Below are 26,894 nucleotides of genomic sequence, written 5' to 3'. Positions count from 1 at the left end.
ATTATTTGATTTGATTTGAGTATTTTTATATCTTCAAACATTTATGAAAACCTTCTGAAAAAGCAGATTCTCGAAATCAACTATTTCTTCATAATATAACATCAAACCCTGACTCCTCTTACCTCGGTGATGACATTTCAAAACTGTGTTTCACTTTTTGTCGCCTCATCTGTGAAAACGTCTGTATTTCCAGTTTGTTTTCAGACTATTTTCTCAGTTGTTGCCCAAAAACACGATATTGTGACGTTACAACTAGTTTGAAATATGAAATTTAATCGATTAAAGTGTGATGTGGAAACATTAAACCTACAAAACACTAGAAATTTACTAATTACTGTCAAGAAGTTTGACTTTTTTAATATAACTTATTTGCATAGTGTATTTTTCAATGAGAGAAAATGCATTCTTTTTTAAATCATTCTGAAAAGCTCAAATAGTTTATGAACTATTTCTGGAAATAAACCCGCAAACCCGAACTCGTCTCACATCCATGATGATATTTCAGTATAATCTTGAGCCCTCTGATATTCAAAACACACACATGACAAGTGTTATATTGACAATAACAAAGTACCGACTGAAGAAACACAATAAAAAGAACAGTTTTACGTCTCATTTCTCACCGTCTCATATATTCTCTTCAAAGCCACAAATTCTCTTTTCAACGCTCGTGCTCATCAGGATTTCTTTCTGAGTGTATTTCCTAGATCCTGTTTGATTATTTGATCCTGTGTTGGTTTTCTTCAGGTGCCCCTTAAAACATCCCCCCCCCCCTGCAGTCATAAACAACGTCATTGAGCTCACACAAAGGACAAAGGGAAAAAGTTTCTCCCTTGATTCCCATGGAAAGCGTAAGTAAAGCTGAGGACACACATGAAAACAGTCCGAGCGACCTTCACTTGATACTTTGACGACCTGTATTTTTCTCTTCCATTTACATGAGTCCCATCACAACATAAGCTTCACTTATAGGAGATCAATGCATCTTGTTTTTCTGCGAGCGGCCGCGAAGACTATTCAGTGATTCTCCCCGTCACACTTTGTTTACCGCCATCATCTAAACATGGCATTATCTAGCAAATACAAGTATGGAGGCTCTCGGCAATTACTGTAGTGTCAGACTGTTTTCATTATTGATCAGCGAACGGCCTTTCAAATGTCCTTCTTTTCATGAACACATGTATTTAGTCCTTTGTTCGGTAACATCAGCCTAGAATAGAGGCTGAGGGCATTGAGGTGAAAGGTATTGGATGTTTGTCGGCTGCACCAATATTGTTTTTCACCCACTGATGGTTGCTGTTTTTCGAAAAGGATTATTTGCCAAACATATTTGCCGGAAACACAGCGGGTACGACTTTCTGCAGTGAATTCAAATGTCTAAAGTCCAGCTCCACTGAAAAATGTGTTTGTTTCTATGTTTTTTTACGTCCATATACTTAAAGTTTAACACTATATTTAAGATGTGGTGATGTAAGCTGTGATTTCATGACAACACAACATCCCAAAGTGCGATGTAGAAACGAGACGCACGCACACGTTCACTGAAAACTGTATTTTTATTGTTTTTTACATTTGCATAGTGTGAATTCAAGACGAGTAAGAGTTTGTGCACAGAATACATTCACTGAAAATTGACTATTTTAAAAATATTTGTATGTTTTATGAATGTAAAACAAGTTTTTAATGTGGATTTTTTCCATGAGCTGTAATATGAAGCATTTAAAAAAAGAAGAAACTTCCCTTTTTGTGTAGTAAAACCACATTGAACACAACACATCGCTCATAACACATCACTGTGTCTTAAAATAGCTGTAAAAAGGCAAACAGCCACTCAAAGACACACAAAACCGAACCCAGCAGATGCGTTTGCATGTTAAAAGTTCTGCTGGAAACGGTCGTAGCACCTCGGTGAAACAGGAAGTACGAACGACCGTCTTCAAACCAGATCTGTGAGCTGGGAGATAACAAGACGACTGCTTATTTGTCTCACACCGTTGACTGAAGAGGGGCCGGGGGGGGGGGGGGGGGGGGGCGGGGGGGGGGGGCGGGAGCATTCCACAAACAACTTCTGCTCCGGTCATGGATTATTCTTTTTTTGGGGGGGAATTTAGTTTGTGTGGACAGTACGTCTTTTTTTTTTTTAAGATCTTTGTAACTGTTGGAGATTTGCTTGCACATTTTCTGACATTTCCATACAGATGTTGACGCGACAGGGAGAAATCCAACGCAGGGTTTTTATGGTTTATAGAGGCAGTAACAGTGTAATATCCTCCTCAACCCTGAGTGTGTGTGTGTGTGTGTGCAGGCGGGTGAGGGGAGAGATCAGTGGCCCACACATGGCTGTAATTTAATGGAGAATTGCCCAGTGGTTCCTGTGCAGAGGTAAACACAGCAATAGTCAGGCTTTTGTTGTTGCGTGACTACGACAACTGCCTCCATCAATAAACAATGGAGTGTTGGGAATCAGGAGAACCCCACTGTGTCCACTTCTCACTCCAATCAGCCGCCATGACGAGTCCATGAAGACGCATATTACAGAGAAAGTGAAGTAAAAAAAATTAAAATAAAACACCTTTAGAAATGTTTTAAGAGGAGAAAAAAAAATCCTCCAACTTATTAAAATATGAAATCGACACGCGTCTCGATCAGATTTGCAGTTCTGGGGATGAAGAGGCTCAAACTTGAGGAGTTTTGAGACACAATAAACAAAGAGATGGGCCGAGCTCGGCAGTCACCGTCAAGCTGTGAGTCAACAGGGGGGGGGGGGGGGGGGGGGGCGATCCTTCAAATCTCAGATTCAATCTGGGCCAGGGTCATAAACATTTACAGGGTGGGAAGTCCTGAGCGGAGGGGCTGCAGGACATCAGTCCTCCCTCACTTCTAATTAGCTTATGAGAGCGAAACACTTGCACAATCCTGCCGACTCGTGCCTTTACATGTCTTCATTTCAGTGGGGGGGGGGGGGGGCTGGGAGTGTGTGTCTCGCATATTTGATGTCTGGAGAGAATTAAGAACCTGATGGAGAAATTAAACTTCATTATACTTCATTGGAGGACTTGTGTATTTTTGGAAGAATAATATTTTTAAACTATCACGATTATAAGGAGTTGAAATTACACAACATCCAACTTTTGGATAAATGTTTTCACATCATTGTATTATTCTTACTTATGGTTATTTTCAGTATCTTCATTTTTTGTTTTGTCTTTACTTATTTTCCTTATTGGACTTAATACATGACTTTTGTTTTTCTGTGTATTTCATTGTAGTTTTAGTTTTTAATAGAAAAAAAATAATATTCAGATTTAGGGACATTTAGCTTTTGTTATTCAGAAAACATGACTGTTAACTTTCCTGGGTTTTGATGTTGTTGATTGTGGTTTTGTCAGAATGTGTAACGTTGGTTTGTGCTGCAGCAGAACACATGTTGGGCTCGTTCACACTGATGGATGAAGGTTTGTCGACCCTGTACATCAAACACTTTGAATGTTCGTTTCTCTGATTAAACTCTTGACTCTCTTGAAATCTTACTATTGACCTTATTCAGAATAAGACATTTAGTTTATTATGCCGGTAGAGTATTCCATTCATATTCCTGTTTCTATCGTTAAGCCAGTATATCCAACATTATTCCGCCAGTTTTAAAACCCCAACCTGGATTAGTTTAATATCAATGCTACAGTTTTTAAAAAATAATTTGGGGTGTTTTCTTTCTAATTTCCATCTTGTTTATGACGTGTCGTCAGTCTGCTGATAACTGAAGTCGACGTTATAATGAGAATAAGATGTTGACTTAATGAGGTCAGAATACTCCACGTGTCTTCATTTGATTATTGCTTTTTCCCAGTATGATTTTTGTCAGGTTTAGATAATCAGAAAATGTTGTTTACATGACAGTCTCCTACTCAGACTGTATTAACAGGGTTAATATCAGAATATCAGTGTCCATCCATGATAAAGACTAAACAGAACAATCAGTGAAACGGTTTGTAAGATGCTCAGTGAAGCCTGAAGTGATGCCGTCCCTCAGAAGGGCCCTTGGGTGCTGAAGGAGCCATAAGCTGAATACAAATGAAGCGTAGAGCACTTGACAGTGACTGTGGTCGTTCCTGTGGGGCTCAAACACCGAGAGACACCTGGTGGGTTTCCAGCCTCTTCAATGTAGGTTTACAGCAGCCATTGACAGAGACAGCTGCGGACCTCGGAGGTATTGACTGCCCTCTGCGACGGCTGAAAGAAACTCATAATCCCCGCCGCCTCGGCCCGCACTGTATTCACGCTCGGCCACTTTAAAATCGTTTTTTCCCCATTTCCTGGAGGACGAGTCAAGTAACGTGGGAGTTTTTCTAACTTTCAACCCCTTGAACACATTTTATTTTTCTCATTGATTCCACGAGGTTCGGTGTGAAAGAAGAATCCGTTTGAGGAAAGAAAACGTCGATAAAAAGACGTGTTTGTGTTTCTGGCTCCTTCTCGTCCAGTAAGTGGAAAGAATCAGAGCCGCCGCTGTCATGCGTGTTGTGCAGGGACATGGATAAGAGTGTATTATGGTTGTTATAGCAACCACAGCAATGGCTTCTCCGCTGAACAATGGTCAGATGGGCCTTGGGGAGGCCCAGTGTCGACCACCCCCCCCCTCCCCCCTCCACACCCACATCTGCTGCCCCCACACTCAGACTTATAGGATGTTCTGCCGATTATTTTCTGTCCTGCTTCCCCCTTTCAAAACTGACAGGCTGAGAGAATGAGAATGAAATTAGGAATTCTGCCAACATCTGTCCAGGAGCTGTGGTGTGGTGAGCGCCGGTAGCACAGCGTTGATAGGAAGTAGCAGAGAGAGAGAGAGAGAGCGAGAGAGGGCCTGTTGAAGTTATTCAGCTCAGCGGGGGTGAAAAAGTGTGTGACAAACGTTCTTATGTGCGGCGCAGGGTTTGAAAAAGGCAAACAATTCCAGAGGAAGTGCCAGAAACGTCCAGCTGGACGGGCGGCAAATGATAATCGAGCGACCAGGAAGCGAGGGAAGAGCTTAAATGCTCTGTGAGATTAAATAAAACAACAGGGAATAAAAGCAACAGGTGGATAAACAGGGGCCGATAACACAGAGCAGGAAGAGACAATGAACCTTAAACACTGAATCACAACAAAGAGATGTGTCTGTATGTGAGTTCATATGTTTGTGTGTTTTAATCACTGGATGTTTCTAATTCTTTAAAATCTTCCAGGCAACTGAAATGTTTCCGCTTGAGGACGACTGAGCAAAGCTGCTGTGAGAATGTGTGCGAGGGAGAGAGGGTGTGTTACTTTATGGGAGGCACAACTGTAAATCGCGAGTTACACAAAAAAGGAGAAAACCCGACAGTGTCTTTTGTCCTTTGTCACGGTTGAATTGGAATGAAGCCACCTGCCAGTCCAAAGAGGAAAAACACATTCACACAGGAGACATACAGGAACTTGGGAGTTTTAAAAGTTCATCCCGACTTTACTTCACAACAACAGCATCGATAAATATCAGAAATTCTGAAAAAGATCAAGCTTAATTAGTCAGAATACAGGGAAATTTATCTTGTTAAAGCAAGTTATGCATTATAAACATAAGGAAATGCAAAAACTAGTATTGATATGTACACTGTAAACAGCATATGTGAAATGTAAAAGAAAAATTATCAAGTTTGCACTGAAGAAATATTGAAATTGCACTAAAATTGAAAAGTAAAAATAAGATTACACTTTTAAATTGCTGATAAATATCAAGTAGCTAAACAGAAGGTCTCTGAACTCGTAGTGTTTTATTTGTGTAGCTCCAACTTCTCTGTTTTCTACAACATCTGATCCTTCAATTTTAGAGTCTTGACTCAGAAAAGCCCAAAACTTAACATCTACTGCATGAAGCTGCAAAGTCAAGTGTCCAAACTCGTAGGACTAGTTTGAATCTCTGTGTCGTTTGACCGGTCCTGTGTTGATCAATAACTTCTGTCCTCTCAGGTATGCCTCCCCCTCAGTATCGCACTCACACAGGGACAAACAAAAAGCCAGAGTCAGGCCCGAGGTTTCCTAATACATTGTGACCGCTGATGCATTTACAAGTGAGAGGGAAGAGGGGGGAAGAAAGACTCCTGTCCGAGGAGGGCACCCAAACCCCCACATCCATATTGATTAAACAAATTTGCCACAAATCATTTTACAAATGCCCAGCGGGGGGCTTTAGAGTTAGGTGGAAATACCCCATTCATGCTCTGTCCTCCCCCGCAGGGCTGAAGCCTCGACTCTTGGCTCGTTTAAGCGTGCTGACAGCCTCTGATCCTCCGGCCATCTGCAGGGTGGGCTGGCCAGCGCTCAGGGGTCTTTGTGTTGGAAACTTTAGGAGATTTAACACTGAAACTGGAAAAGAAAAACACTTCAAGGTGAAGGATCTGCCTCATAACACCGGTTGTAGCTCATTTGCAAGACACACAAATCAAACTGTGAAGTCAAACTGAGCCGGAGCAAAGGGCTCCTGAAGGGGAAACGCGTTGATAAACTTCTTTATGATCTTTAATAATCTGGATATTTAACATGAGTCAGACAAATAAGTGGCTTCCTGTGCAGATGCCCCCTGTGCTCCCGCACTGACTCATTCTAGTTCCAGGTAACTGCAGGCTCCGCCCCCCCTCACCCACGCTCTCTTTGTGAATGAAAGTGGGTGGAGACAGTTTTCTGGAGCCAATGTACGTTTGTGCAAGTCAGTGTTTTTGAAAGCAGGGGTGTGTGTGTGTGTGTGTGTGTGTGTGTGTGTGTGTGTGTGTGTGTGTGTGTGTGTGTGTGTGTGTGTGTGTGTGCGTGTGTGTGTGAATGAGCTGCAGGGGAACATAAACAAACAAAGATATTAGTTTCATCCAATCCAGAAAAGCTGAGTTTTTTAGTGTGGATTTCTTTTTTCCAGTTTTTATCTGTAGTATCTTTCCTTTAAAATTATAATATGTGGTCAATTGATTGAAAATAGTGATCAAACTGTGAAGCTGCTCTCAGACATGCACTGAACTCTGGATTTTCTGTCGATGACGTTTCTAACACGCAGCAGGATGAACAAGTGGCGGCACCGATAAATATGTCAAAAGTAAATGAGCGGCAACGCTGGTGTCGATGTCCTGTAAACAAAAACATGAAATCTCTGCAGCAGAATGAAATCTCTCCAGATTGTCTAAACTGTGTTGCATGCTGCCAAAATAATACCCACAATCCCTCACACCTTCACACTTCACACACAGCACAGAGATCTGTTAATTACGACGGGTGAAAACTCTCATAAATTACACTTCATCATCATATATCCCGGCTCTAACAGCGTGGAGGTGAAGTGGTCTGTTTTGGCTCTGCGTAAAAAGGGGCCGTCCCTTCCCGTCTCATAACCTCAAACACATGGTCAGCTCCTATTATTTTAACTGCTTCCAGTGACTTCAGATCTCGCTCGACCTCTGAGCGCAATCAGGAGAAGGCGCGGCCACATTAAAAAACGGGGCGAGCCGACGACAGCTTGGGTTACTCCATTAGATACGATTACAGCTCGAAAGTTTACAAAATGATTGATCAACCAACTCCTCCCTGGTAAGGACGGGGGTGGATGCAAAAACAAAAACACAGTCGGAAGTTAAATCAAAGACAAAACATTTGAACACTATCTCCAGTGGATCCTCCTCCAACTGGTCTCTGGAAATGATCAGGCTCCTGTTCATGCCCAAGTCAGAGGAGCGGTGATGAGTGGGCTCCCAGGGAGAAGCTGAGGACAGCAGCAAACAGGTAATGCCCAAAACAGCTGTGTGGAATATTCAGCTGTGTAGATCGGACCCCTGCCCCCTGCAGGGTGGGGTGTTCACCAGTGGGGCTGCTGGGAAAAACTGTCTTCTTTACCATCAGCTCATTTGAAATTCCTAAAAAAACATGTGCTGATCTACATCTGCACATCAAACATTCATGCTTTATGGCGGGGTTCTTGATTCTCCTCCGCTCACAGACGAGCCCTAAATGCTTCCCCAGAAACCCAATCCAACAAAACAGGGCCATCGCTCATAAAGACGCCACGTGAGTGATGAGAGCGCAGCGAGTTACAGCGACCCGGGGACACACAACTCTTCCCTGCTCCCAAACGCACAAATTCCACCCATTTGCACTCATCTCTGTTCTCCAGTGATTGTCACATCAGTTGTTTTGTAAAAAAAAAAAATCTTTTCAAACACTGGTTTTTAAAAATGATTATTTAAGACGCGACAGCCCCGGTTCTGTTCATTCGATATTGACAAGCACCTGACGATGACATGAAATCAATATCTTTTCTAGTTTTCTGCGGTTGCTATAGCGCTGACTGCAGATGAAGGACGGCGCCGATAATGCATAAGCTGCTGATGGTGGAAGAGACGTATTTGAAATCCAGTGTGTGTGTAATATCTGTAAAAAATCTAAGGTTGGGATCTTGGATCCTGAATAAATGAGGTTGTGTTTGAGATAGATATGAAAAATAACTAATTTATTCTGGATAGAACGTATAAATGATTCATAAACTGACTGACACTGACACGTTCACCTCCCTGTGCATCCAGTCCTCTCGCCTCTCACCTCTAGTCGGAAGTCAAAGAGGCTTCGCCCTGCACACAATGAGATAAATATACTACTCCACTCTCGCCTGCAGATTTTTCTCATAAAAAACCCTTTGATAGTTTAGCCATCTGGCCGGAGCCCAAAAAAGAAGTCCTCATAAAAGAGGCCCAAATAAGGTCAGGGGTCACTCCCTCCCTAGGTCAGGGGCCCTGGAAGGTTGTTATAGTGGACTTTACTAAAGTTGTCAGCTCAGATCCCCTTGACAAATTAAAGCACATTCTTCTCTTTTTAACAAGTATTCCATTACAGTCGGACTTCTCCAAAAGGAAATGTTGTTCATACTTAGTTTCTTTGTGGGGGGGGGGGAGTGAGATGAGAGGAGTGGGCTGCAGAGATATGGAATATGAACCCATCCTGGTGGTGGGGGGGCGGGGAAACAAATCCATGATACATCTAAAATACATTTGAATACACAATAATCAGAACCTGATGAAAATATAGGTTTTCATTTTCTTCACAATCCATCACTTCAAGGTCTTTGAAATATAAAACCTTTGTGTGTGGGTGAGTAAACAGCCTTTACTCAACACATTGTACATTAAAGGTGCAGTGACAGCCCGTCATTAACCCTGACCCGTCTGCGTCTGCGTCCGAACGTCCAGGGGATGAAAGGCTCGGACTTATCGCACAGACACATTCAGCTGGCTGCCGTCTGTCTGTGTGTCAGCGAGGGGAATCTGCCCGTTAACACAATACAGACACGGTGGAGTTCGCTGTGAGACACGAAGACGACAGAGGTCTCCAGCTAATTCCTCCAAACGTGGACGTGTTGCATGGGTCCTCGATGTGGAGCTGAAGGCGCCGTGTGAAAGGTCTTCCCTGTCGCTACGTGGCCAACGTTTGCATTAATGGTCGTTTACTAACCGGTTTAAAGATGTTTTCAGACATAAGCTCAGGAAAATGTCCAGAAAATTGAGTTTTCCTTTCACGTATGACGAACGCAGCAGGAGATCGACCTCATTTAAAACAACAGGAACATTTCAGGAACCTTCAGGTGAAGGGTGGAGCCTCGGTGGATCTCAGCTATCGAATCTCATTGTCTTTTTTACTTTTTAGATTTACATCTTGGTCTTATAGTCTTCTACGTGTACGGCTCCTCCCCTTTTTTCATCCTGAGATATTTGAGATCTTCAAATGTTGAGAGTTGTCTCCAACAGAGGAAAGCAAAGCCAATGGTGACTCTTACTATACTGTAACAAAATTTAAGATCCAGAATAAACAGTCTAAAAACCTGATTTGTCTTCTAATCCTACAACTCAGCTTGTTACTTCCATCAAGGAGGTTATGTTTTCACCCCTGTACGTTTGTTTGTTGGTTAGTTCACAGGAATACGCAAAAAAACGCAGAGGGGATTTACATCAAATTTGGTAGAAGGGTGAGGTTTGACCCAAGGACGACCCCAAGATCTGGATCAGGGGGCAGATATAGGAGATGTTTGTTTATTTCTCAGAATAATTCATGGATCATGAAACAATCGTACTTGTTTAGAAAACTGATATTGTGTGTGTGTGTGTGTTATTTGCTACAGATTCTAATAAAAATCTGGATTTTCAAAGCGGGGCCTGTTGGGCCTTGGTGGAGAAACGAACTCTACCGAGTGACATTCTGGTTCTTCTGAGTGAGAGGATCACAGATGACGTCGGGGTTGAGCAACGCTACATCTGTCTTTATACCTTTTTGACTTTCCCACCCATGAGAATGTGTTTGGTTCCAGCCCACACGCATTCAAAAACAAATCCAGAACAGTCAAACAAACGTGGGGCACATGACAGCCCCTATGTGGCGGCTGGGCGCACCGGACAAAGACCAGTGGTTTCCACCACACAGCTGCTGGGATGTAAATTTGTCTTAGCGCTCATTGTCTTATGTCTTTTAAAGAAGAAGTCCCAGAGCTCCGGCTCCATGCTCCAGTCGCTCCCTAAGGAAGGTGCTGCTGGATGATGCATGGACCGAAGTGTCCAGTTTCAGGGGAGAGAATCGGTCGGAGACGATGAGCTCCATTAAACACCGCTGAGGAAGTGGAGCTCGCAGGGTTCTCTGGAGCGATCAATACCGAGCAGGCTACAGGTGGGTTAGGGGTCGTCAGAGAAGAGAGGCAGTGATTCATATGCAGAAGGTTTTTAATACTTTAAGGGCAGATATTCTGTGTACAAGCTTGATTTTACATTATCAAATAGAATATTAACAAATCAATTATGAATCTGTTCATCTTCCAATCGCCCTCTGTCCTCAGAGCTTTGAATTGGATTAGGAGGAAATGAGGAGAAACTTCAAAATAAATAAAATTAAGATTATATATGAAGAATACGTCTGACACCTCCTCTCTGTGATGGAGACGAGGATAAACACACGAGATGAAAAACCAAAGAACATTCTTGATTCATTGTCCGATGAGCTTTCTCTTCTTATCTTTCTCAATGAACTGATTATGAAAGGTGTCGGGGGGGGGGGAAGATGTTGCCTAGAATGCAACATCTCCAGTTTCTTATAATTTGCATAACCACGACGGCTGAAAACAGACAAACACATTTAATCTTTGTTAATTGTAGGTTTCTCTGTTCAAAGGCTCCACGTCGAGCCTGAGCTCAAATATCACACCTGGAAACTGAGCTCCTGCGTAAGATGGATAATTAAATCTCAAAAATGCTGTTTATCTTCATTTAGCCTCTGAATACACAGTGACAATTTTTAATTATCCATTAAATACATGTGTTCAACAGCTAATTCAGAGTTTAGTGATGTTTATTAGCGGATTATGAGTGAGTTTCAAATTCCAGATTACTAACAACATCTGCATGTCATAAACAGTCGTGGGAAGTATCCGAGTACATTTACATTACAGCTGAAATTAAGTCCAGTTTTTAGTGCTTGAATTTCTCAGTTTTCTCCACATTTCACATTAAATAATGTATATTTTAGACCCTTACATTTAACTGTAGTTACAGGTAACTTACAAAAGACATGATTATCTCATAAAACATGACGCATTGTTGTAAATTAAACTATACAATAGTATATAAAGCTATTATATGCTAAGATTACTGCACAACAATGAATCTGTAATGTATATATAGCTTTATATGAGACAATGTAATATAAAACCTGATCAGGACATTTCTGTATCTTTAATAATCTTACTTTTGACCCTTTTTACAGATTTCGCTCACAACCACTGTGCTTTAACTCTGATTGCCGGACTTTCACCAGCAATTAATAACTTTTTAAAATGTGGTCATTGCCCTTTAACCCGAGAGAAGCATCTGAACACATCCGCCTGCACCGTCTCTCCCGCTGTGCGCTCAGCTCCAAACGCCTCTGTGACTCCGCGAGCACCTGTTGGGCCGTTTCTGATGCACATCTCCAGCTCTTGGTGAGCAGCGGGAGGATGTGACGCGTCTTCAGTGGCCATAACACAGCTTGCATTCCATGTGTTGAACAGTGACGGTGTCCTCTTTTGAACAGGAATGCACCATGGTGGAATAATTGCCCTTACTCCTCTCTGGCCACTTAGTTAAAAGGGATTCAGATGGTTTGGGATCTCTCTCTCTCTCCACCACCCCTCCTCCCATGGGGCAGGGAGAGGAGGACAGCGTGAGGGGGGGATGGGTGTATTTGACTTGGGAGAGCTGATTTGGGAAAAGGGAGGGGGGGTGGGGGGTGAGAGCATTTACATAAAAAGGCCAAAGTGAGATTTTTGCCTCCATTTTTCATCCACACATTTACTGCTCTGATGTTTCAAACCCCAAAAAACTCCAAATTACAGCTGTTTCTCTCCACAGAGGTTCCTTGAATTAACTTTACTAAAAGAAAGTGGCCTGCACAAAAAGACGTGGATATTGGATTATGGCGGCGTTTTAAGAAGTCACATGATGCTCTTGGACGGCGTACCGGCTCGGCTCCTTGTCACCTCTGGTTGGCGACTGTGGTGGTGGGACAAGTGACTGCATGTGGCTGTGGCTTATCTAACCCTACACATGGATGTTGTCTCTCACACACACACACACACACACACACACACACAGACACACATTTGTTTAGTGAATCATGGGCCAGCCAGCGTAACAGGTTTGAGAGTTTTGTGCTGCAAGTGACATTTGACAAATGACTTTTGGGGGAATTTATGTCTCATTGTGAGTTTTGCAGCAGGTTTTTCAGGCTGGAAATATTTGTGTGCTTCTAAAATTTTCCTCTGGACGTTACACAACATTTCATTTCTCCTGTGAGGGGGGTGGGTTCACTTCAGTGTCACAACTGGAATCAGAATTGGGGTTTATTGCAAATAAAGGGGATCTATATGAATTTTATAAACACCAGAAACAAATATGTACGATATTGACATTAAGTTTAGAATAGTTTCTTTGACATTATTGAAACATAATGACTTTAATGTTTAAATGTTTTTTTCATAAACTTTCTATAAAGTTTCTTTTTCCAAACACACGAGCGGAGGTCCAAGGTTAATTGAATTAATTCGATGTCATTGAAACAAAAGCTGCCCTGGATCCTGACGTGTGACTTTTATCTATTTCATTACCGATCGTCCGTCCCAAACACGTGTCTGTCACCTCCAGGTCCCTGTGGTATCATGCTCCTGTGATTTTCCTCAGTCCCATTGAGTCGGTCTTATGTTTGCGACCCCCGCCCCCACCGTGGGGCTAATTAAAACAATTTCAAGGACAAAGGAGGGGAGCCCATTGTATCACACAACCAGCAGTGCAACGGATATGGTGCCACAGGGGCACAGTGGTGGAGGATTAGCGGCCCTTCGCAGGCGCAGATGGACACATCAGCCACCCGCCGGGGCCAGGGGTGAGAGCGTGAGCGGGACCCCGGCCTCGAGGGATCGTTTATGGGAATGTAAATACAGTCAGAAGATATTTAATGAGATTATGAGTCAGAGCAGGATCAAGGGAAAGAGAAGTGGATCTTTATCTGATTTGACCTGTTGCTCTGCAGCAGAAGAGGCACATTCGGGCCTTTTGAATCACGTTTCATCAGACTCATTATGTTGCGGTACATAAAAACACAATTATATGATATATTAAATACTATATATACATAGATATGAAATCTGTTTTGTGTAATTTTTTAAAAATCTGTCAACGAGTCAGACCTGTTTATGAGAGCAACAACAAAAAAAACTTCCAACACTCAGATCTTTTTTCTCCACATTCCTGAGCCGTGCAGAATCCCGCCCCTTTCCCAAAACACAGAGATCTGCTGGTGACAAATCTTCAAGCTGACTTCCTCTCCTTCCTTTCAACTCAAGTAACGGCTCAATGCACTGGATTCCCTCGGTTCCTGACTCACATCCTCCGCCGCCATAATATTTACGCGGCCTATTCAGAAGTCATCAAATTGCCGAGTGAATCACTCCAGCGGCACCGGCTCGTCTCCTCGCATCACGACTAATTATCTGAATATTACTCTGGGACAAGGTGATATTGGAAGCAGCTGTTTGACGGAGGCGCTGCAGCACGTTGAGCAGGAGTCTGACAAACCCGAGGTGTTGACAGTGAACATCTCATCCATGCTTTCAAGGCGTTGTTGTTATCTCTGAGGCCAGGCCCAACTTATCTGACTGGAGGAACTGTATGTGAGCAGAAACAATAGGCCTGATTGAGTGCATTCCCCAAAAGGTGTTAGGTTACACGGGCCTGGTCTATTTAATAGATGATATCTGTCTGAGGGGGGGGGGGATTTGGTCACGTGATCTTTATCAGTCACCTTTTTTTTTGTTGAGAAATGCTTCATCATCCATAACCTGACATGAGGTTGTGCTAACAGGAAGTAGCCCGGGGCCGTGTGATGAGGTGAAACCAGGGTCTTAATAATAAAAATATCTGTTATAAGTTTTCAGCGTGAAGTATTTTAACTTGTCACGTCCAACCGGAACAAGCGAGTCCACATTAAAAAAAAGTATTTTACTTCCATTCAAATCTCATCCTCTACCTGATTGTACATTGGTACAAAAGCCCACATACCCCCTACTATAGTGCTAAAAGAAAACATTTTTGCATTCAATTCAAAAGGCCACTTCCTGTGTTTCCGCCCCAGGTTGAAATGTAAATGATTTTTAAAACACGCTCCTAAAGCGCAGGCCCTTTCATTCAAGTTTGCAGAGCAGCCACTTACACAGTATTTACAGATATCACTCTGAGACATTATCAGACCACCAGCAGTTTCATAGCTGGGGGTTGAATCACATATGCTAATAAAGCAGATGTCCACAGTCCTCAACACATTCCAGGCAGCCAATAAAAACAAAGCGTCTTTCTTTCCTCAAGGAGCAGAGCCCCATCTCCGACTGTCTCCAACAGTCACAGAGCTTCATATAAACATTTGGTGTTATAACCCGGCGACGCTTGCTCCCTCCCCGCCGCCGCCGCCGTCTCCGAAACAAGCAACTCGATCCCTCCTGATGACGGCTCCGCTCGTTTTGGGAGCACTCTGTGTGTTTGGCCAAGGTGCGGGCCCTCGTCTGAAAAACTTTCCATGACACTGGAAGTTTCGGGCCACGTCTCTGTGTCTCTGCCGTCCACTGTGCCCCGACTCCCGCTGGATTCATCAGCCATTGTTGTCCCTGCACAGGCATTTATTATGTCACTGCAAACATAAGCTTTGTCCTCAGATGAAGGATCAGCCAGGGTTCGTGCCCTGAAGGGGTCAAACAAACAGCAAATATGGACAGGCTATGACTTAGATCTTGGGGTTGGGTTGACATTATGGTGGCAGGGAGATAATTTCATTTAAGGCAGAAGGGGACAGAGGCCACATTTTGTGATTTTACTAGCAGCAACCAAAGAAGTGACTCTTTGTGGTGACTTTAGTTAAAGCAGAGCAATTATCTTATCTCCTCTCACTGCCCCCATCACCATCTCCTTTCTGTTCGACCATATCAGAATGAAAACAAGGACGTTTCCTGGGTGTGTTGCTGACTAAGGCTGAAAATAACCAGAATTATCACTGGTAAGTAAAATGTATTTTTACACTGAAAGTACCTGAGTTGACCCCGATTAACCTCAACCTCAGCGGATTTGAGACTAAAACCATTTGAGTGAGAATAAAAAACGTTTTCTGGTGCAATTTATGAATTAAAAAAATTTGGAAACATACACGAGAAACTGTTTTAAAAAAAACCCTTTCCTGTAAAGTTGCTGAATGTAAACAGCGTCATGATTCACGCTGCTTTTATAATTGAGTCATATTCACCCTGGATTCTTGTTTCTCCTCCTCGTTGAATTAGAATGAATTTGGCAGCGGTCGTATCTGTGAGCATTAAAAGCTTTGGAAGCAGGAAAGGTAAACACTGACCTAAGCACACACGCACACACACGCACACACACACACACACACGCACACACACACACACACACGCACACACACGCACACACACACACACACACGCACACACACACACACACACACACACACTAACAATGGCTTGTATGTGTAAAGATCAGATTTCCATCATGTTTGTTTTCTTAGGATAAGGCATGTGAGAACAAAGAAAATACTTTGCTTGCTCGTAACCATCTGTTGAAACCAGCGGAATTTCTAAAATTGAAAATAGTTTTCTTTGGTTTTAATAAAAAAGTTTAATCGGCACAATATTCTATTCTATTAATTTAATACATTTAATAAAGTTAAAACCTCTAAATTGTCCTTTTTTTTTGTTTTACTTTAAATTTCACAAGCATGAATGTAAATTATTGACGAACTATCTACTCACAGTGTAGTGACAGGCTGGTAAAGTAAACAAACGCTCCAGCACACAGAAAGTCACTGTCCTGCTCTCCAAACTATGAGAACGCGGACAGAGAAAACACAAAGCAACATGCTGACATGTGAGAATGATCAGAGGTTGTCACAAAAACCCAGCATAAAAAAACAAATCCTGGATCCGCGCGGCGGCTAAACCTGATGGCCCGAAGACCGACACTTATCCAGCGTTCCCAGCAGCAACTTACATCCCACAAAATATGGAATAAAAGAAAACAATTGAGCGATTGTTCCCCCTTTCAATGCGTGGCACCGGGTGCACGGTCAAAACTCGCAAAAACATTCATTTGTTTAGGGTTAGTGGCACAGAAACAGGGCAGGAAAACAATGGCTAAATGTCTTTGTTGCTCTATCACAAAAGCTGATAGCTGGTTATTTGCATTCACGAGATCACACTCAGCGCTCAGTGCTAAACGGTGAAGCCCACGTCGTTATAAAGGACATTGTTATAAAAAGCCAGTGGCTCTGTGTGGCGGAGCAGGAGATACTGTAGCGTCCCATTGTCGCAGAAAAACAGGACGTTTATGAGCTCAAAATGAAACCCACCGCTCCGAGCCCTGAGGACTGGTCTCAAACTGCTGCTTTCAATCTTTAAAAGCAACAACAACAAAAGAGCCTGTCAGGGTAATACTTCCTGACAAGCCACAGATAGAGCAAAACAACACCGTAAACACTCAGAAGCCAAATGAACACATGTGAAAAGGTGCCAGAAAAGCCAGAAATTTCTTTCTAAAAAAAAACCAAAAAAAGAAACATGAACATATGAACAACCACCCACGGAGCTGAAATAATCCCACAAACAGAATGTGCCCCCGAAAGTGATGCTATTGATTCCAGTCTTCGGCACATTAGCCTAATAATGTCTTGACAAATAATCACGCTGCTTTCAGAAAAGCAAACAAAGGTGTCTTTTTGTTGCCGGGCTGTGAAGGGGGCTGATCACATCGTCTCGCTCTATCATCTTGTATTTCTATCACACGCACAAGAAAAGAGGATTGAACAAAAAAAAAAAAAAGACAAGATAAAAGCCTCCAGTGTACCCGAGGAATCAAAACTCACTTAAGATGTCAATAGTGTCACAGTGGACAAAAAAAAAAAGATGCTTCCATTGGAAAAACAAATCCATATCAATACTTTACCAATCAGTTAATTTCATTAAGGAATTCAATGCCATTTACTCCAGGGACAGCAAATTGTGTGCAAACAAAGCAAAGGTCAGAAATGTATTGTTGAGGCGAGTGACAGATTGTATCTGTGGGAGTGAGGCCCTGGAAAAACAGTTTGCACTCAGTGGCTGTCTGAGCGATTTACAACCACCTCTGATGAGAGAAATTAACTGCAACACCAAATTCACTTAGGGTCGTTTAACGCACCGGCTCTCGTCTCCTGATGGTCGTGTGTGTGTGTGTGTGTGTGTGTGTGTGTGTGTGTGTGTGTGTGAGTGTGAGTGTGTGTGTGTGTGTGATCTACTCCCGGCCGTCGTCCTGCTCTCACCTGGCGCTCTCTGGATCGGTTTATGTCCAGATAAAGGAAAGCATCGCAGCTTACGATTTCTTTAAGCAGCTGTGAGTGGAAATGGCTTTTTTTTTTTTTTTTTTTTTGGTGGTGGAAGACATTTATGACCCAATTCAAAGGCGGACATCTCAAACACAGGAAGGAAGGAACTGAGAAGTGCCATACAGTATCCAGAGATGTGTTTAGAGGCTGCTCCTCCTTTCTGCAGAGAGAAGAAGGTGGAGACACAGGGGGATTAAATACAGAACTTTAGATTAAAGGATTTTTTAAAATCTTTTATATGATATTTATATTGTGTATTGTGTGACACCATGCAGCTGTAACCCAGAAGGATTTCCCAGTTTGGGATCAATAAAAGTATATATTGGAAATTAAGTTAAAAAGATTGAATCTAATAAAGCTAATTTCCATGAAATTTGGTGGGGGGTGTGGTTTGGGTAACAGAAGAACTCAGATAAGGTGGTTTTTTTCAACATGTTCCTTGATTTCTCAGGGAATAACTCCTGGATCTTGATTCAGGAAACTGATCTAAACGAGTGTGAACAATTTGCTGCAGCTCGATTGAATTTAAGGATTGAATAATAGAACTGTCGGGCGTTGGCAGAGGTCTGAGCTCGGCTGAGGGCCGTTCCTGTTTATTTATAATTCCCTCATGCACACGATAAAATGAAAGCTCTGCAAAGAACGCTTAAAACTCCTCAAGCAAATCACTAAACATGTTGCAGCCCATAGAAAAAAGCTCTGGACTCAGCCGTGATGTCACATATGGACAGAGGTAGGTGTGGGGGGGGGGCCCTCCTCCTCCTCAAGAGTGCTTGGGATTAGGGCCTGGAGATAATAGATCAAAGCCACTCAGCGCAGAGCTCTTCTTGGTTTTCCCACATGACGCTCGTCTTCGTACGCGACGGAATTTCAAGGAATTTCACGTAATTCCACCTGAAGATCGATCCGGCGACAGACGTTGGTTCTGAAATCACACGAAATGTTCAAAACGAGTCACCGGTGACGCCGCAGATCACCGAGTCTCGACTTGATCAGATCACTTTTATGCTACTTCCTCCAGAAGTAAGAAAATACGTAGCTTGGGGCTCGATCCGTCCCTCCTGACAACCCTTCAGATAAAATTACTCGCAGGCTGTTTCCAGCCTTTATGCTAAGCTAAGCTAGCAGATACAGCCATTTACTCATGTCTCTCATAATCATATATATATATATAAAATTTTGGGGGATAAATTTATTACCCTTCTTATTTGATGAGAGTATGATGCTAGTTAGCTAGGTTAGCTCAGAATTTGTAGCTAGCTCTCTGTACTTCAGGACCACATTTCATACAAACACAGGCTAGCAGATTCCAGCCGCTATGCTAAGTTAAGCTAACAGATACAGCTGTTTAAGGCTACTCTGGGTATGTTCAGTACGCAGATATTGGTTTTAACAATATGGGGGATACATTTATTTCCTTTCTTGTGAAGTTACAACACTCACATGTCTCTCATGCGTAAAACCTAAATATAGCTTAGCTCAGTTTAAAGCCTAGCTAGAAACATGCTAAAACCGTTAGCATGGTTTCTCCAGAGGTAACAAAAGTAGTCACGTGCGAACGCCGCATAAGTCTGTATACCTTCAGGATAAAACAGGCTAGATGTTTCAAGCAAGGACATATGTGTATTTCTCAAAATATCAATTTCGTAATGTAATAGCTACTCAACATTAGCTGAAGTAAAGAAAAAAGTGCAATATTTCTCACATCATAATGGTAAAGTAGCATAAAAACAAGGAGCATTATTGAAGTACGGGCCTCTCGAGTAATTGTACTTCTACATCAACAAAACATGAATTTCACTAGGTAAAATGCATAATTACTTCAAATGTGCATGATGTTTAAAGATGAGTGATTTAATTAATCACACTGGCTTAAATATATGACAACAAAAGGGTGGGTGGGGGGGGGGTATTGTCATCATACACCAGTCAGACACTTTAACGAAGCACAGACCAAACTCTGGAGCCGAACGCAAAGAGTCGTTCGTCAACCAACTTCATGGGAGTTTGTGGCGTCTGCATCAGGGGCCATTAGTGCCGAGGAGCACCGGAGAGAAATCAATGGTCAACTGTTCACAGGAGACTCGCATTCAGGTCCCTGCGAATACTAAGTGCTGAGGTCTGAGTGGAGCACGAGCAAGACGGGCACTTTATTGAAAAATCTATTGGGAGAGCAACTTGGCTTTTAAGAAAATAAGACGCTGATGTACAATTGACGACTGCGTGGATTCAGAACGAGGAGTAGAAAATGATTATTTCCAAAAATAAAGACAAAAATAACCACATGTATGCAGCATTTGTAGAAAAAAAAATACTTGAAGGCTGCAACAATCCAGTTTGAGCAAATAATACGTTTGACTCTCATCGCTCTGCTGCCACCTAATGGACAAATGGGAGGAGAACAAACCACAACACAGGCAAATTCGAATTCAAGTTGTGACCATTATTTTCAGACTTTATTCTTTTACACTTTTTATCGTAGGTTTAGCAGTGATGTCTGCACGTTTTATAACTGAAAATAGAGCGTATGAAACTACAGATGTGTGCGAATGATTACGTTTCATATTCAAAAGCTTTTCAGTGTTAAAATAGTCTGGAGCGATCCACTGTGCTACGACGACAATTCATTATTCTAAAATGTGGAAACTAGAGCAATAATAAAGTTAACGCTGTTATTTTCAGTGGTTAATAATTAAATTAAACGCTAGAAACTAAATACTGATATTTGTCGATGTCCCGCACAAACGTATCCTTCAGAATAAAGAGTTCTTACTGGCAAAGAAATAGCTTATGATGCCGTTACAATCTTTTCATTTTAAGACAAACACACAGGGAGCGCTCGGCTCAGTGTGGGATCCCCTCCAGCGAGTGTGAGTCTGTGTAGAGTGTGTGTGGAGAAAGCTGCTCTATCGTGCTCTGCTGTGGCTGAGTGGACACAATCAGTGGGACGCCATGGATGACCACATTCTGTCCGCCCAGGCCCATGTTCTGCGCCAGTAACGCACTTTCCTCAGGGGGTAAGGCGTTCTCCTCAACCTTAACTGTCAACATGTCCTCCGATGGACCGCACACCACGTTGGGTTGTGTTGCCGCGGTCACCGCGACGGCTTTCCCCTCTGTCACCACTGTGACCTCGGTGCCGCCCTCCTGGATCAAGGCGTTGAGGCCGTCCAGCTCAGAGCAGGTGGTGATGAAAGCCTGCGTGCTGCTGGAGTCCTGAGCGCTTATGGCCGTCTGCAGCAGCGCCTGGTGGAGCGGGTTGTCGGTGTGGTCGGTGCCGAGCTGCGTCAACAGGACCGTTTGGGGTTCGAGGGAAGCCTCTGCAGCCTGAGACGACCCCAGGGGTTGCATAGGAGTCAGTAGGTTAACCTGCTGGATCATGGAGTTCACCACCATGTCCTGGTTCTCTGGGCTCAGCAGGACCATGCTGGTCTTACCCAGCCGGTCCACGCCTGCTGGGATTAAGGAGTTCTGTTGCCCCAGTGGGTGAGACACGATGATCTTGAGCTGTGCATTGCTGTAAGGAGCCATCGGGTCAGACGGGATGGGGACTTCCAGCTGGGTGGTACACTGGGATGTGATGGGAACCAGGCTGACTGTGTCCGGGCCGGAGAGCTGGAGCTGCAGCACGTTCTGAGCGTCTCTGTGTTGCTTCTTGTGGCTCCGCAGCGAGTCCTCCCTGACGAAGGAAGCATTGCATGCGTCGCAGCTGAAGGCTCGGGCTGCGTCCAGTTTGGCTCGGTACCGGGAGCTGATCGGCTTTGGAGACTCAGCTCCTCCACTTCTCCCTGCTCCCCTGCCGCCTTTCTCCGGCTTATCCGAGTGGAACTTCTTCTTGTGAATGACGAGGTTGCTGCGCTGCTTGGAGGCAAAGTTGCAGAAGTCACATCTGAAGGGTCGCTCCTCCGAGTGGATCCTCTCGTGGACTTTGAGCGCCCCCTTGCTGGAGCAGGAGTACGTGCACTTGGCACACTGCATGGGTTGAAGGGGCTGGTGTTCCCGGGTGTGCTGTCGCAGGGCGGTCTTGTTGGCGCACTTGAAATCGCAGTGCTCGCAGTGGAAGGAGTTCTCGGTGCCGTGTTTGATCTGAATGTGAGACTTGAGGTTGCCTTTCATGGCACAGCGGTAATCACAGAACTCACACTTGTAGGGCTTTTCACCAGAGTGAATCCGGACGTGTCTCTTTAGGTCTGAGTTGATTTTGAACTTTGCGTCACACAGCTGGCACTGGAATGGTGCGTCCCCTTTCAAAAATAAAAACAAAGTATATCGTAAAAATAGGGCTCAGCGATCTTAGTCCAAGCAGCTTGTGAGCATTTTAAAAACCAAAGATAAATAGCTGTCAGTCTTTGTAGCAGCAGAGCAGGAGACTGCACCATCAGGGAGACACGGGTTCCTCACAGCTTCTTACATCTCGTGACAACAAGACATCACATGTGTAAAAACTGGGATAAATAATCATCATCGTTCTAAAATTCTTTACTAAATACAGTGAGACACTGAGCGACACTGCTGACTCATCGATTGATATATCTGAGAACTATTGGAAATCCAAAGAACGACAGTGTATGGAGACATCAGTGGTAATTCATATGGGATATTTTGAGAGATAACGTGTGATGGACTTCTGAACTGAGACAAATATCAGGTCTGCAGGTTGGTGCTTTTTGTTGATATCTCAATGTCTTTGTGAGTAATTACAAATTTATGGGAAAAAAAACATTTGGGATAAAAATGTATCCGCTTGTAAAAATCGAAACGAATTGATGTATTGAAATGATTCTGTGAACATCGTCTGAATATAAAACAAACCAAACTTTTGGTTAGTTTTATTCCCATGTTTGATATTCTGTGGGAAAAGGGAACAAGACTTAGAAGATGGAGACGATGAAAGACTTTGGTCTCTGGGCCAAGTGGTTTTTGGAGCTATTTGTAAAAACAGAATATTAATTGTTATAGCTCCACCTTGACCTTATTCATTTTCTGTGCCTGAGAAGTGGCTGGAATTTAGGAGTGAAATATAAGAAGAAAGAATAATGGCAATAAAAACAATGAGGAATCAGCATCGAGCTGCTTCGACCCCTAATGACACAGGGTGTTTCTTAGTAGTCTATCAAACGCCCGCTGCAGAGGGGTCAGGGTGTGTGTCTGCCTACCGGTGTGTGAGCGGAGGTGCACGGTGAGCTGACTGGAGTTGCGGCTGGCATACGGACAAATCTGGCACTTGAAGGGCCGCTCGTCGTAGTGGATTCGCAGGTGCTTCTTCAGACTGCTGCTGTCGGCCGCGGCGTAGGGACAGTGTTTGCACTTGTGCGGCTTCTCGCCCGTGTGCAAGCGGCTGTGCATGTTGAGCTTGTCCCGCCGGCTGAAGCGCTTGTGGCACAGCTCGCACTCGAACGGCTTCTCACCTGCAAGGCAAGAACAACTTGTGTCAAGATCCAACTCGAGGATCACACGTCAATCAAATCAACTTTTATTAGTAAAGCCCGTATTCACGAATCTTAAAGTGCCTCATGACCCTAACCCTCAATAGAGAGTGAGGAAAAACTACTACTTCTACTATTCCTCTCCCTGGATGGACAGAAGTGCACTAGATGTTGTGTGTAACAGAGCAAATACACAATATTTACAACATTCATTATGTGTAAACATGAATGCAGAGGTGTATAAACGTTTAAAGCTTGACATGTGTAGGGTAGTGACGTACCCGTGTGGGTCTTGAGATGCCGCTCCATGTCTTTTTGGCCATACTGCGTTTTAAAAGTGCAACCTGTGGATGGAGAGACATCGAGCTGTTTACAAGGTGCGTGGAGCCCGTGCACTTTGTGGAAAGTTAATTTAACGTCGACTGGCAGGAAGTACAGTTCTCTCTGCTCGGCAGCCGAGGAGCAGGAATGTGTTAGAGTCGTAAACGAGCTGGGGGGGTGGGGGGGTGGGGGGGGCACCGACCTGAGAAGCAGCAGCTGTGTCTCTTTGAAGTCAGGGCGGGTTTTAATTTTCTGGAAGGTGTTTTCTGGGCTTTGGTCAGGATCTTTTTGACGCCTCTCATCACACAGGTCTGGTAAGTCTCCTCGAAGACAAACTCGGCACTGGGATCTGAGTGGGACGAGGAAAAAAGGCAGAGTGGGAGTCAACGGTCAAAACATAGGACCAGTGGAAACTGATAAGTAAACATGCTGTATAAATGCTAGATGAAAATTATATATATACACAACTTAAACAGGATATATACACTGTCAACAAAATATATACAGTGTGACTGATTACGCATGATTATATAGTGTTATAGATTGCACCTGATTATATAAAGGATTGCACATGGTTATTGTTGCACATGATTATATGTAGTGAAACAGATTGCACATGACTATATACATGATTATATAGTGTAAGGGATTGCACATGATGGTATATGTAGTGTTATAGATTGCACATGATTATATAACAGATTGCACATGATGGTATATGTAGTGTTATATATTGCACATGATTATATAACACACTGCACGTGACCCGTTGATTTGCACAAACACAGATGAGTAGTTGCACAGTTGAGTTCATGGCTCAGTCTATAACCTGCACAGTTGAGTGGTGTGAGCCTGAGTTCATGGCTCAGTCTATAACCTGGCGCATGCACACTGGACATCCACAGTGTCTGACCTGTGAGGGCGGACGCGGCACTGGAGCCCGACGGGTCGGCGGCGCCGGCGGGGATCGAACATCCATTTTGCTTGTGGGCCAGAAACACGTCGAAGTTGTTGTACTGTTGTTTGCAGAAGCCGCAGATGTGGATGTCAGGACTCAGCTCCACCACCACGGCGTGACCCGCAACATCTGCACCACAACAACAACAACAACAACAACAACACACAGACACACACACACACGTGGTTTCAGTTTGACTTCACACACCTGACAACAACACAGTGAACACACGCAGAGGTTGTGTTGTTTTCTTTCTACCTCCCGTGTTGTACGCTGCCATCTTTCCAGCTGGTTCCCGGATCAGCTCATCCTCTGGATCCTCGGGATGCGACGGAGCGACGCGAAAGGGAAGCGACGCAGATCCACGCGTTTCTTTTTTTTTTTTCACGTTAAAATTCTCTGCGCTAAACAACTGTTTACTTCTCTGACAACACGGAGAGGCGTTTGCGACACCCCGCCGGAGGTTTACGGCAGCGGGGGACAAGCATGCGTTTCTGTCGTCCGGGTGACGTCACGCGTTGCTTTTACGGGCAGTGGGAAAATTTGAATTTAACAAAATATATATTTTTTAAAACTACATTGTGAAAGATATTGTTTTATTTATTTCATTTTTTTGTCAGTTGTTTACATTTATAATCAGATTATACAAAGCTGATATATTAAATCATACATTTAATTTATATTTATATTTAATTTGTATTTTGATTATTTTGATTTACTTTGATTTAATGTTTTTTTTAAATTTGTGTTTCTATTTAATTTGATTAAGTAACAAATACACATAAATGATTTTTGATTCAGATTTGGAGACACAAAAACTTAGTTCAGTTTACTTCATGAAATATTTGACTGTATATTCTGAGAGTCAAATAATAAAAACACTAATTACAAGTCTGTTATAATAAGTTTAAACGATGCTTTGGAGGAAAGCAGATTGATTTTAGTAAAAGGTCTAAATGTTATGTACAGAACAAAGACAAAGATATGAAAACCAAGATTTACTCTTTGGTGAAAGTCACTGTTATTGATGATGTTTGGGGATTTACGAGCTCTTGAACGCAGCATTGACACAAACAATTGGATTGAGGTTGTTTTTTTAAAATAAAACTTTATTTCATTATTTTAAAAACAACAGAGGACCCACTCAAAGAAAACTACAACTTTTAAATCATGACATTTTTCTCAGAAAGACACATTGAAATGATCCTTTAGCCTTTAAAACAAGTGTAATGACAGCTCTGCTGCCCCCTGTTGGACTGGAGGTCGAACACAATGACCCACTAACACAAAACGTTGGTTCCTGACTCTTGGATTGAAGAAGCTGCAGCGTTTGCACATTTCAGATTAAAACCACAACACCTGCTGTGCCGCTTTAGATGGAGGTGAGCTTTCTGTTGTAACACACACACACACACACACACAAACACACACACTCCAGCAGCTCTGAAGCAGAGGACAATTTACTGGCCTGTTGGGGTGAGTGAGTGAGGAGGCCTCTCTCTTTGTGCCGGTGCAGTTGTGCTGGTGTGAATAAGCCATGAAAGTGAGTGACGTGCGGCTCCATTTTCTCTGGCAGCTCCTTAACTGCCTGATTGCCACTGTGAAGCTCAGGAATTTCCTTACGCCGACTTTCCTGCATGGCAAAGGCAACAGGACTGATTCCTTCCCTGCTGAAGCAGCAAATCCTTCAGAGTCAGACAAGAGGCACAGGCGCACACACACACAGTCACACACACAGTCACACTCACACACACACACACACAGTCACACTCACACACACACACACAGTCACACACACTACATTGACTTACATTTATTTACAATACGTAATCCTGACCTTAAACACGTCTTCACCTTAATATATAATTATTCACATTATGCCGACTTGCTTTTTGTCCCCATAATGTGAGTGACACCTGGACCACATGTATTGACACACACACACACACACACACACACAGAGACACACAAAGATTTGCACAGCTATCCTTATTAAGACTTTGTATTGACTTCCATTCGTTGTGGACAGCGGAACCGAAACGTTACCTCGACTGTAACCTAGCAGCAAATCACATCTCACCTCAGACCATAAGCAGGAGCTCAGAAATTAGGTTTTGCTTCATTAAGACCGAGCTTTGGTTCCCTTGAGGTGAGTGCTTATACTGGAAAAGGCCCTCAAGAGGTAATAAAACGAGTGTATATATACAATATGTACACAATCT

At 43.2% G+C, this 26,894-nt stretch overlaps 1 protein-coding gene across 1 annotated transcript; it reads right to left on the bottom strand.

The window, feature by feature from the left end:
* Positions 1 to 20,401: 20,401 nt before the first annotated feature.
* zfp64 (zinc finger protein 64 homolog (mouse)) lies at positions 20,402 to 25,166 on the bottom strand. Its single transcript, XM_034591053.1, has 6 exons — positions 24,931 to 25,166; positions 24,628 to 24,801; positions 23,917 to 24,063; positions 23,675 to 23,737; positions 23,124 to 23,375; positions 20,402 to 22,211 (listed from the first exon to the last, which is right to left on the bottom strand). The coding sequence occupies exons 1-6, from the start codon at positions 24,950 to 24,952 to the stop codon at positions 20,812 to 20,814; spliced, it is 2,058 nt and encodes a 685-aa protein (XP_034446944.1). The 5' UTR covers positions 24,953 to 25,166; the 3' UTR covers positions 20,402 to 20,811.
* Between the last annotated feature and the right edge of the window lie 1,728 nt (positions 25,167 to 26,894).

This window comes from Hippoglossus hippoglossus, chromosome 7, assembly GCF_009819705.1.
Source record: "Hippoglossus hippoglossus isolate fHipHip1 chromosome 7, fHipHip1.pri, whole genome shotgun sequence".
Classification (NCBI taxonomy): domain Eukaryota; kingdom Metazoa; phylum Chordata; class Actinopteri; order Pleuronectiformes; family Pleuronectidae; genus Hippoglossus; species Hippoglossus hippoglossus.
The sequence above is the reverse complement of the archived record's forward strand: the minus strand, read 5'-3'. Positions and strand labels throughout refer to the sequence as shown.

Bases quoted from the DNA above. Each gene is read 5' to 3' on its own strand.
- zfp64 (XM_034591053.1), bottom strand. From the start codon at position 24,952: ATGGCAGCGTACAACACGGGAG. The intron at 23,376-23,674 runs GTACGTCACTAC...CTTGCCTTGCAG, and splicing joins GCATCTCAAGACCCACACGG to GTGAGAAGCCGTTCGAGTGC. The intron at 22,212-23,123 runs GTAGGCAGACAC...TATTTTTGAAAG, and splicing joins GCACCTCCGCTCACACACCG to GGGACGCACCATTCCAGTGC.